The sequence below is a fragment of the Vipera ursinii genome, assembly GCF_947247035.1.
Source record: "Vipera ursinii genome assembly, chromosome: 3".
Taxonomy (NCBI): Eukaryota; Metazoa; Chordata; class Lepidosauria; order Squamata; family Viperidae; genus Vipera; species Vipera ursinii.
Genome location: NC_139516.1, coordinates 204,892,622 through 204,905,196, shown reverse-complemented (window position 1 = coordinate 204,905,196; position 12,575 = coordinate 204,892,622). Strand labels below are relative to the sequence as shown.

General features: G+C 42.7%; 1 protein-coding gene across 1 annotated transcript in view; it reads left to right on the top strand.

Moving 5' to 3' along the window:
* The window catches only part of ZFAT (zinc finger and AT-hook domain containing), a 133,377-nt gene that overhangs the window by 82,759 nt on the left and 38,043 nt on the right, over window positions 1-12,575 (top strand). The window contains exon 12 of the mRNA XM_083360036.1: window positions 8,335-8,473. Coding sequence (XP_083216162.1) covers window positions 8,335-8,473 — 139 coding nt within the window. The remainder of the gene's footprint in view (window positions 1-8,334; window positions 8,474-12,575) is intronic.

The window sequence follows — 12,575 nt, the reverse complement described above, 5'->3', positions numbered from 1 at the left end:
TTGAATAATTTACACAAATAATGAGCTGTCATAAGTTGACTATATCCTGTGGATAGCCTTGGGTTAGGCAAAAACAGGAAAGAAAGAGTTAATTAGCAAGGTGTATTCAAAACAAAAAGCCTTAACAAATACTTCACACACACACACACACACACACACACACACACATATATATATATATATATATATATATATATATATATATATATATATATATATATTATAGTTCTCCACTCTTGCTTCTTTCTGTAGCAACGTTTTTTTAGTCTCCATCTAAAGGATTTAGATATTATATTTTATATAAACCATACTCCCAGGCAGAGCTCTAGCAACTCAATTAAATTCAGGTTTCTTTATAATGTTGGGTTCTCCCAACCCCTAACTCAAGGCTTGGCTGGCCTACCTTATCTCTGGAGGTTTTTAAGAAGAGACTGGACATTCACTTGTCTGAAATGGTATAGGGCAGGGGTGTCAAACTGCCGGCCCGTGGGCCGGAGCGTCATGGAGAAACCGCGCCCATCCCATTTTCGGCAATGGGAAAAAGTTCCGATACATCGTGCGACGTCACATGACGTCGCGAGTTTGACATGCCTGGTATAGGGTGTCCTGCTTGAGCAGGGGGCTGGACTAGAAGACCTCCAAGGTTCCTTCCAGCTCTGTTCTTATTGACTGACCTTTTTTATACTTACTGTTCTTCTCCTTCCTGTCCCACTTGGTTCCACTTGTCTCTCACATATTAGAAATTGCACAATGGTTCCCCAAATTTAATAAGATTTCATTCTCAATAGGGCAGAGATCTCCATGCTGGTCTTAAAATCAATCCTAAATCTCACTGGGGCATCCTATGACCACCACCCCTGTGTGCCACATCTGGCCCTTTAACTGTCCCTCTTCTTCCCGTGGGAGGTCAGTTGAAAATTTGAAATCAAATGTAAGTAAGTGTGCTGCAGGGGGCAGAAGAAGAAGCCAAGTTGGTTCCTTCAGTTGGCTGGTGGCTATGGGAGGGAAGAAAGCACTTTGTGGTACCTGTGGATCAGCCCTTGCTTGGAGCAACCTGAGAAGTTGAGTAGATGGAGTCTGAGGACCTGAAATCAAGTTAAATTGGTTCAGACCCTCCACAACAGTACCAGTTTCTCAGGTGGCCCCTTGGAAAAACTAATTGCCCATCCTTGATCTAATAGAATAATAGAGTTGGAAGGGACTTGGTCTTCTAGTCCAACCCCCTTTTCAAGCAGGAGACCCTATACCATTTCAGACAAATGGTTGTCCAATCTCTTTTTGAAAGCCTCTAGTGATGGAGCAACCACAGCCTCTGAAAACAAGTCCATTGGTTGATTGCTCTCATCATTAGGAAATTTCTCATTACTTCTAGGTTGCCTCTCTCTTTGGTTAGTTTCCATCCATTGTTTCTTGTCTTGTCCCTCAAATATTGGAACACTGCTATCATGTCTCCTCCAGTCCTTCTTTTCATTAGACTAGACCAGTGGTGGCGAACCTATGGCACGTGTGCCAGAGGGGGGGTACTCGGAGCCCTCTCTGTGGGCACACGTGCCTTGCTCTTTGGCTACGCTTTTGCAGGAAAAAGCCATTTCTCAAGCCCCTTCCTAGCCAAAACAAGCCTCCAGAGCGAGTATTCTGTTTTCAGCTTTGAATTATATCAAATCTGACACCAGAAACAGACTAACAGATGACCTGAGTGCTGCATGTGTTGCTCTCAAACTTACAAAGTATAAGCCAAGGTTAGACAAATTATCAGCATGCATACAACAGCAAAAATCACATTCATTGTTCAAAAGCATGCCAAATGCAAAGTTTTACCTTTCAGTAAAAAGTTGTTTGTATCATTCAAAGCTTTGCTATTTGTTTTTCTTTTAAGACAAAAGATGTTAATGTATGAGTTGTTTTTTTTTTTCTAAACTAAAACCTCAGTATTCAGATTAAATTGCCGTGTTGGCACTTTGCAATAAATAAGTGGGTTTTGGGTTGCAGTTCGGGCACTCGGTCTCTAAAAGGTTCGCCATCACTGGACTAGACATACCCAGGTCCTGTAACCGTTCTTCGTATGTTTTAGCCTCCAATCCCCTAATCATTCTTCTTGTTCTTCTCTATACTCTGCGTTCTTTCCAGATTGTGATACATCCAGATCCTCAGTAGCTTTCAAAACTATCTGGAATTGGCAAGGCACGCTTCATTCCAGAAAACCCATTAAAACAAAGGGCTTCAAAGTGGCCTTAAGTAAAAAAAAAAGGTAAAGTAAAATCCCTGTGGATTTTACTCCGCTAGTCGTTGCCAACTATTGGGGGTGGTAAAGTGAAATCCTCAGGGGGTCATCTCCATTTTAAAAGCCATTGAGCCAGCACTGTCAGAAGCCATTTTTGTGGTCATGTGACCAGCATGATGTCACGGAGTGCTTTATCTTCCCACTGAAGTAGTCACAAGAGCAATAGCACTTCGACTTATATAGCACTTCATAACACTTTACAACATTATGTTTTACAGCAGCGGTCTCCAAACCTTTCCGGCTCGGTTGCGAAGGGGGAAGAGAGGGGATGGTTTCACACTGACGCATTTGTCATTTTCACAAATGCAAGTGTGCACACTCGGCTACCACTTTCATGACCCAGTTCTGAAGGGGGCACAGCCCAGCAGCGGGCTGCAGACCAGGGGTTGGGGACCCCTTCTTTACAGCACTGCTTAGGCAGTTTAGCGTGTTGCCCCCAATAATCTGGCTCCTCATTTTAGCAACCTCAGAAGGATGGAAGGCTGAGTCAACCTTGAGTTGGTCAGTCTTGAACTGGCAGTGGGCAGAATTATCCTGCAATACTGCATTCTAACTTGTGTTGTATTCTAACCATGGCTCTGTGGTACCTGTTTATTTACTCACATTTGCATGCTTTTGAATTACTAGGTGGGCAGGAGCTAGGGTAAAGATGGGGAGCTCACCCCATCAAGTGATGCTCAGGTCTCAGACCTGGCTATCAGTTTTCCAGCCGACAAGCCCAGCATCATGTGATGCCCCAAAGTGGGCTTAACCATACCGGAATCCCCTTAGCTTATGACTTCTCCAACGTGTTCATCTTGTGTTCCTTACTAGTAAAATGGGAACAGGAATGTCTAACATTGAGAGTTCCTGTGTGCCCGGGTCATGTTTTAGAAATGTTAAAACGTGTTCAGTATTCTCATCAGCAAACATGGATTTATTTGTGGCCTCCACAGGGAATTTTGTAGGACGTCTGCACTAATTGATTTCTGCAAAGTGATTATTTTTGCCAAGCATAAGATTTCATTTCGGCTGGATTAGCTCTGAAATGAGTACCTTTATTCTGTTAGGGAGTGAGGATATTTTCAAAATTCAAGCTGCTTCGCCAGTTCTAAGGTAAAATGACTAAACATGTGACAATAATGAAAACAAACATTCTGACAAATAAATTCTATTATCTATCTGTCTGTCTATCCATCTATCTCTGTTTATATCTATTTATCTCTGTTTATATCCATCTGTCTATCTATCCATCTATTTATCACATTATTAAACCTCTCATCTCTCTCATAGAGGGACTCTGGACAATATACAATAAAATATTTAAATACAAAAACTGCAGTAGTCCTTGACTTAAAACCATTTAGTGATCATTCAAAGTTTCAGTGGCACTGAAAAAGGTGACTTATGACCCTTTTTTACACTTACAACCGTTACAACATCCCCATGGTCATATGATCAACATTTGGTTGCTTGGCAATTGGTTCATATTTATGACCGTTGCTGTGTCCCAGAGTCATGTGATGACTTTTTGTGACCTTCTGACAAGCAAAGTCAATGGGGGAGCCAGATTCACTTAACAACCGTGTTACAAATTTAACAACTGCAGTGATCCACATAACAACTGTGGCAAGACAGGTTGAAAAACGGGGCAAAGCTCACTTAACTAAGCCTTGCTTAGCAATGGAAATTTGGGGCTCAATTCTGGTTGTAAGTCAACAACCATTTGTACTCTCCTGGCTAGTTTGCCTCTAAGATAATTGTAAAATGTCAAACAATTGTGTTCTTCAGGATTTGAGTAAAGGGCTTGACCGCCCAGCCAAAGTTTCACTCAAGTTCAGCTTCTAAAATGCTAATTACTGGAACATTTAATTACAATTAGGTTAGCCAAATAGGAAGCTGTTATTTATAGCTATAATTAAAGGCTGGTCATTGTTTCTAATAGCATTCAGAACATTAGCTGGTATACAAGATATGAAACAATTGCCTCTGAAATTGTTTGAAAACTCCTCTGATTTCAAAGAGCCCTCAGACATCGTAATCTATCTTAAGCCCATCTTTCATCTGTTTATCTCTTGGTATAAATTCTGAACAGGTAAAAGAAGTATAGAGTGCTTCAATTAGTGTCCCCTCTTTTTTTAAAGGTGCAAATATATTAAATTAAATGCATTAAATTTAGACGGAGGACACACTTTCAGTGCTTTGAGTTATCATAACAAAATAAAGTCTCCCTTTTCAGAAAAGGTAGCAATGCATAGCTGTGAGAGTTGAACTATAAGGAAGGCTGAGCATCAAAGAATTGATGATTTCAAATTGTGGTGCTGCAGGAGACTCTTGAGAGTCCCTTGGATTGCAAGGAGATCAAGTCTCGTTCATCCTAAAGGAAATCAGCCCTGACGTTTCTTGGAAGGACAGGTACCGAAGCTGAGGCTCCAATACTTTGGCCACCAAATGAGAAGAGAGGACACATTGGAAAAGGCCGTGATGCTGGGAAAGACTAAAGGCAAAAGGAAAAGAGGATGGTAGAGGATGAGATGGTTGGACAGTGTCACCAATGCAATGACCATGAATTTGGGCAAGCCCAGGTGTGCTGTAGTCCATAGGGCAGGGGTAGGCAACCTTGGCTCTTTTATGACTCGTGGACTTCAACTCCTAGAATTCCTGAGCCAGCTGTGCTGGCTCAGGAATTCTGGGAGTTGAAGTCCACGAGTCATAAAAGAGCCAAGGTTGCCTACCCCTGCCATAGGGTCATGAAGAGACAGACACGACTTAGCAACTGAACAACAATAATTCAAAAGGGACACATCTCCAAGTGGGAACCCCTGTATGTTGTATGACCTCTTGAGAACAGATAAGTCTCTGACGTTGGGCTAGACTGACTCTTTGTCTAATGGAACTGGACTATAACGTTGGCAAAGAATCTCTGGAACAATCTGAGCAATGTCCTCAAAGAAAGCTACAAATTTCAAGATGTATCACAGCTCCCTACTAGCCTGAGGTTCTAATGCTAAAACATTTGGAGAGCACCATTATGGATATGTATGCACCTATGATTTCTTACAGATGAATTTCTGGAAGCTTTCTTTCGTGGTGGGTGGATGATTGTGGTCTGTGCCACCCAGTCTCTTCATAAACCTTGGATATAGATCTATAAACTCATCCACTCTTTGAACCAATATGTTTCTTTTCTGTGAACTATTCCTGCTACACTTCATTCCCTTTCTAGGCTGACTTTTGTCCCTGTGGTTTATGATTTAATGCCTATAACCAATTAAGGTTATCTAACATGGGGCAGATATTGGAGAGAGTGTCATAATCTTAGCTACATGGTGATTAAACTTTGGTCAGAGGGACATGGGAAAGGCCAGAGTTTCCTGTGCTCAGACATTGAGGGGTGACATGATAGCAGTGTTCCAATTTCTCAGGGGCTGCCCCAAAGAAGAGAGAGTCAAGCTATTCTCCAAAGCACCTGAAAGCAGGACAAGAAGCAACGGATGGAAACTAGTCAAGGAGAGAAGCAACCTAGAACTAAGGAGAAACTTACTGACAGTTAGAACAATTAACCAGTGGAACAACCTGCCTCCAGAAGTGGTGAATGCTCCAACACTGGAAGTTTTTAAGAGGAAACTGGACAGCCATTTGCCTGAAATGGTATAGGGATTCCTGCCTGAGCAGGGGGTTGGACTCGATGACCTCCAAGGTCCCTTCCAACTTATAAAATCTGGCAGGGAGCTCAGTGGAACAACCTGCCTCCAGAAGTGGTGAATGCTCCAACACTGGAAGTTTTTAAGAGGAGACTGGACAGCCATTTGCCTGAAATGGTATAGGGTTTCCTGCCTGAGCAGGGGGTTGGACTAGATGACCTCCAAGGTCCCTTCCAACTTCTTCTTCTTCTTCTTCTTCTTCTTCTTCTTCTTCTTCTTCTTCTTCTTCTTCTTCTTCTTCTTCTTCTTCTTCTTCTTCTTATTATTATTATTATTATTATTATTATTATTATTATTATTATTATTATTATTGATTTGTTGTTGTTAGCTGCGGTCGTGTCCGACCCATCGCGACTCCATGAACAGCGTTCCTCCAGGCCTTCCTGTCCTCCACCATATTCTGGAGTCCATTTAGGCTAACGCCTACTGCTTCAGTGACTCCATCCAGCAACCTCATTCTCTGTCGTCAGACACTGATTACCATAACTCATAAAGTGGCAACTTTGTTATGAAAAAGACCTGATTCTTGAAGGGATTCTGTAAAGGCCACCTCCTTTCACATGAATCTGCCTCTTATCTGTGATAATCATCAGAGCCTACTGTTAGATTGGTGAGATAGACTCTTTTCAGCAATAAGGTCCAACTCCTTGCTGGAAAAGGTGTTTCTGAGTTTCTTTTTTACATACTCTAGTCTAGATAAACAACACAAACGCTTATATCCCACCTGACATGAAATGCTGCGTGAGGCTTCATGTCTTTCCATTTTGATGGTAATCTGCACTGAGATTATATTGGATGGTATAGTTACTTGCTGATAAATGTGTAGATTTTATTTTTAAGTTTTATTTAGGGTGGTTGATTTTTTTCTCCCAAAAATAAAAATTATACAGGAAGTTCTGTAATTTGTGGGCTAGTCATTGTCTTTCGGATCGACTTATCTTGTTGTTAGTTGCAAAGTCGTGTCCGACCCATCACGACCCCATGGACAACATTCCTCCAGGCCTTCCTGTCCTCTACCATCTTCTGGAGTCCATTTAGGCTCACGCCTACTGCTTCAGTGACTCCATCCAGCCACCCCATTCCCTGTCGTCCCCTTCTTCTCTTGCTCTCAACCTTTCCCACAATTAGGCTCTTCTCCAGTGAGTCCTTCCTTCTCATTAGGTGGCCAAAGTATTGGAGTTTCAACTTCAGGATCTGGCCTTCTAAAGAGCAGTCAGGGTTGATCTCCTCTAGGACTGACCGGGTTGATCGCCTTGCAGTCCAAGGGACTCGCAGGAGCCTTCTCCAGCACCAGAGTTCAAAGGCCTCAATTCTTTTGGCGCTCAACCTTTCTAATGGTCCAACTTTCACAGCCATACATTGCAACTGGGAAGACCATAGTCTTGACTATACGCACTTTTGTTGACAGGGTGATGTCTCTGCTTTTTAGTGTGCTGTCTAGATTTGCCATGGCTTTCCTCCCCAGGAGCAAGCATCTTTTAATTTCTTGGCTGCAGTCCCTGTCTGCGGTGATCTTGGAGCCCAGGAAAATAAAATCTGTCTTATCTACAGAGACATTATTATGGGGATAAAATGCTCTGGGAGAAAAGCAGGAAGTGAATGATACTAATAGTAATAACAACAACAATAACAGTCTATATTCAGTCGCTATGAGTGTTATTATAACACTCATCTTCACATACTGAACAAGCTTAAATTGGTCCAGGCCTTCTAAGTATAAATCTTGGATACTGACTGTATTAAAAATTTGGCATACATTAACTGAGAATGGAAACACGTGAGCTTTCTTATTTATTGGCTTTTGGGGGGCTTTGTGAAAGTGCGGTTCTGCAGCCTAAAACCTCTTGGAACAAATGCCATTTTTTATATATATTTTTGTGAGCAATTTCTGCATCTGGTGCATTCCTGCTCACATTAGTCTGACTTTAGAAATCTTTTTTGAATGGGGGTTCAACACTCTGCTTTTCTGTCTCTTTACATTTGGACATATGCCACTAAATTAGCACAGGGCATTAATTTTATTGCCGGGTGATTTATTTAGTCAATAAAAAGGTTGCAGTTGTTTCTGTAAATTCATTTGCTCTGGCAATCTATCTCTTTATGAAAGAATTTAGCTGTCCTGGCAAATAAATAGTTCACGGAATGTTTGGTGCCGATAGTTTTCCATCATGATGTAAAACTTCACGGGGCCTAAAAAGGTAATAAAATCTAAGATGTGTTGCCATTTTATGTTTTGTTTTCATAATGGGACAAGTTTACTTGTTCAAATGCATAGCAAGACAGATCTAAATCTTATTGTGGTCACCTAACGTAAGATGTGCAGCATCTGAAGCCAGATATAATTGATTCATTTCCTCTTACTTTCTGCAGCCTTTCCGTTGTGCTCACTGCCATTATTCCTGCAACATATCTGGTTCCCTCAAAAGACATTATAACAGGAAACATCCCAGTGAAGTGTACGTTAATGCAGGCTCTGGTGAATTTGCAGCTGAAGCCCTTCTCCAGCAAGGTAATCTGTCTGTTTTGAAAGCACAGAGACTTTCCTTTCCATTAACCTGTAGTTGCTTTTCTCTCAAAGAGAATATTTTGCAGTTGTTGCCTTGGTTAGTTTTTCTTCTGATAAATGATGGCTTTCCTTCTCCTTCCCTCTCTATGGAATGACTCTGAGCATCATCTCCAAGAAAGAAAAAATGGTTTAAGTTCAAACTGACAAAACACATGAATGAGAATTCTAATATGGTGTTCTTCACTGGGGGAAAAATAATCCAAATTTATTTCGGTGTGTCATGTGAAACATCTGAAAGGAACAACATTCTAATTGCCCATATATGGGTTGGGTTAAGCTAGGCTGGGCTGGGCTGGGTTGGGTTGAGTTGAGTTGGGTTGGGTCAGTTACGCTGAGTTGTGTTGGATGAGTGGGCTTGGTTGAGTTGAGTTGGATTTGGTCCGGCATCTCCAAACCTGAACATGGAAATCAGCTTCCATCAATCTCTGACCTGCGAATCTCACCAGCTGTTTCTGTTTATTTTCTTCTTTTTTTAAGAGAATATATATAGTTACCCAATCACTCTCAGTGACTCTGAACAGCTTACAAAAAACAGTTGAAACAATAACCCCTACCCGGCCTTGTGGCAACAGTCAATCAGATTTGATAAATCCTTTGGGGTTGTGCAAAATTTTGGAGAGATATTTTGCTTCAATCATTCCTTCAACAAAGCACGATCTGTCTGTTCAAAATGAAGTCACACTTGGCCTCTCACCACTTGTCAGAGTCACAAGTCCTGTTAAAACAGCGGTCATTTCTATCAAAGTGAAGTGCCCTGCCTAAAATGCATCTGATTGTGTAAGTCTGACGTGTGATTCATTACAAGAATTACTGACCAGATTCTTATGAATGTGGCCTGAAATTAGAATCCTGATTAGTTACTCCTTTGCTGAAGCTTCCCGGGCCACATTCATTTCAAATTTCATTCCAAAACAGATTTACTTCCTAGAGACGTAAAATTAGCTGGACCTTCTTCCGAATAGCGAATTGAGCATCAGAAAATTGGCCAGACAGATGGCACATTAAAAAGAAATACTTCTTCTTCTTTTTTTTACATCAAAATAAGTTTTTTTTAAAAGAGTTTGGAGAACAGTAGAGTATTCAAATGTAATCTCTCAGGAGATTGTCTTTCATCTCTTAACAGACACTGTGCTGCTGTGCAGTTTGGCAATCTGGCCGTATAATCAAATATCTTGCAAGGTATGAAAGGGATTTAAAAGATCCAGGACACCCCAAAAAAATGTAACATTCCTGCCAATGCAGAAATAAAGGCCCCCAATTTAGATTGTGGTGTCTTTTAAGAAAAGATGACTTTTCTTATTTTATTTCTGACTGTTTCCACGTTATCTTTCTACATCGAATGATGTTATGTAAAAGTCTCTTTCCCCCTTTGAGACCAGCTTGGGAGGATTTAAAATTTCCCCCGTTTTGTTACACTAGAATAGATGCCAGCATAATGCAAGGCTGCTCTGAGTAATGAATAAAACATAATTTTCCCAAGCATGACATTTTAAAGCATTGCCAAATTATTCTTTTTTTTCTTTACTGGTGGTTTTTTTTCCCCTCCTCCCTCCCCAAAGAATTTATGTCGATAAGAAGCATGAATCTGTGTTTCAGCAGCCTGGAAATGGGAGTACGAGACAAATGTGTTGAGGAATTTGCATTGAGTTTTCCTTCCAGTGTCAAAAGACATTTGAGCAAGACAGATTAGCATAAAATATATGGGAGGCTATTTAGAGTCCTGGCCATGGTTGAGAATAATAGCAAGAGTTTATGATGACTTCATAGATGGATGTGTTTATCACAGTATGTGCTAGGAAGGGAAGTTGCTCAGGAATATGAAGTACAGGTAGTACTCAGCGTACAACCATTTGAAGTTACAATGGCACTGAAAAAGGGGCTTATGACCATTTCTCACCCTTAACGACCCTTGCACCATCCCTGTGGTGACACAATCAAAATTCAGCTGCTTGGGAACTGGCATGAATGTATGACAATTGCAGTGTTCCAGGGTCGTGCGATCCCCTTTTGTGACTCTCTGATGAGCAAAATCAAAGGGGAAGCCAGATTCTGTGCAACAACTGTGGCTGGAAAGGTTGTAAAATGAGGCAAAACTCACTTACTAACTGTCTTGCTTTGGGCTCAATTGCATTCGTAACCTGAGGACTACCTGTACATCAGGGCTTTTCAACCTTTTCACCCGTTGTACCACTTTTAGGATATGGCAACATCCGAGTACCACCAGTCGCCTAGCAAGGTGTCAAAAACTTGATGACCAAAAAAAAAAGGAAAAAAGTGATGAAGTACAGGTAGTCCTTGACTTACAACAGTTCGCTTAGTGACTGTTCGAAGTTACAATGGCACTGAAAAAAGTGCCCCCCAAGCCACAGCCGAGCAAGACACCTGCCTGCCTGCCTGCCTGGTGGCGCTCTTCCTCCTGTCCAAGGTTTTCATTGTTGTGAGCATTTCTGTTGAGGATTGGCAGCGGGGGTGGGGTGGGGTGTGTTTGGTTTTTATTCCCCCCGTCTGCTGGGTGGTTGCAACAGGTTTTGGTCACTTCACATGACCCTGGGACACTGTGACCGTCATAAATATGAATCAGTTGCCAAGCCTCTGAATGTAAATCACAAGACCCTGGAGATGCTGCAACATTCCAGCTGATCGCCACTTCTTCTGGGCTCAGCAGAAGCTTCAGGATCAGCGCTGAGCTCCAGTTGGAGCCGGGCACTGATCCTGGCGCTTCCGCTGAGCCCTGACAGCCCTGCAGCTCCATCCGTCTCTCGCTCAGGCTTGGGTGGTGCTGCCACCGGTTCAGCTCATTCCCCTCCCCAGCTACCAGCTTATACTTTGTAAGTTTGAGAGCAATACATGCAGCACTCAGGTCATCTCTTAGTCTGTTTCTGGTGTCAGATTTGATATAATTCAAAGCTGAAAACAGCACACTCGCTCCGGAGGCTTGTTTTGGCTAGGAAGGGGCTTGAGAAAGGTTTGGGGAGGTGCGCGCACACCTCCGCTCGTTCGGAGAGGTGCGCGCAGACCTCTTGGAATGGGCAGCAGCGCCGCTTGTTGGGAAAGCTGCCACGGCCCGTTTGCAGAGCTGCTGCTTTCGGCAGCCTGCAAACGTGCCGCGGCAGCTTTCCCAACAAGCGGCGCTGCTGCCCGTTCGCGCGGAGGTCCGCACGCACCTCTCCAAAGGTTTGGGGAGGTGCGCGCGCACCTCCACCCATTCGGAGAGGTGCGCGCGCACCTCTCCAAACGGGCGGTGCCACTCTCCATTTGGAGAGGTGCGCGCGCACCACTGCCCGTTCGAAGAGGTGCGCGCGCACCGGGCGGCTGGGAGCCGCAGGAGACGGCTCAAAGAGCCACATGCGGCTCCGGAGCCGCGGGTTGCCAACCCGTGCCCTATACTATTTCAGACAAATGGCTGTCCAGTCTCTTCTTAAAAACTTCCAGTGTTTTTGAATGTACAGATATGATAAAGTGAGGCAGGGTGCGCCAATCTCTATAAGAATCCCCCAACCTGTTTTTACCTTACCCCTGAAAGAAAACAGTAGGACTATAATATTGGTCACAATATATAGATAGGTTTGTACAGTGAAGTTCAAATCACTTTAAGTATGAGCCACTCTGTACAGCAAACCCTCTTGGGGTTCCAGCTACATAAATATTGCACTGTTTTCAGTAAATATCTCCCTGGCATCCTTCGCATTTTCCTCTTCCCAGATTTGAACAGTCAGGAGTTTGCAAAACCAATTTGTGTTCCTGGAGCTCTTTCCCTGCATTAATCCTCAGAATACATTTTCAGTCCATCCTGCAAAATATAAATGAAATCATTTCCAAAGGACCATTTTTTCAGGGATCTGGGCGACCGAAAATTGGGCTGCCTCGCTGTTTCAGAAGTGAGAAATCTTTCAATTTTATGTGTACCTCGGTGTCAGAAGCAGATAAGGTACGCCATTCAGTGACCTTTTGGCTCTCTATTGCCACGGTGGTTAATGAATTGAAGAGAAATTAATTTTCTTTAGCTGTGATGTCAATTAACCACTCTGCAGAATATGCCAGTGGC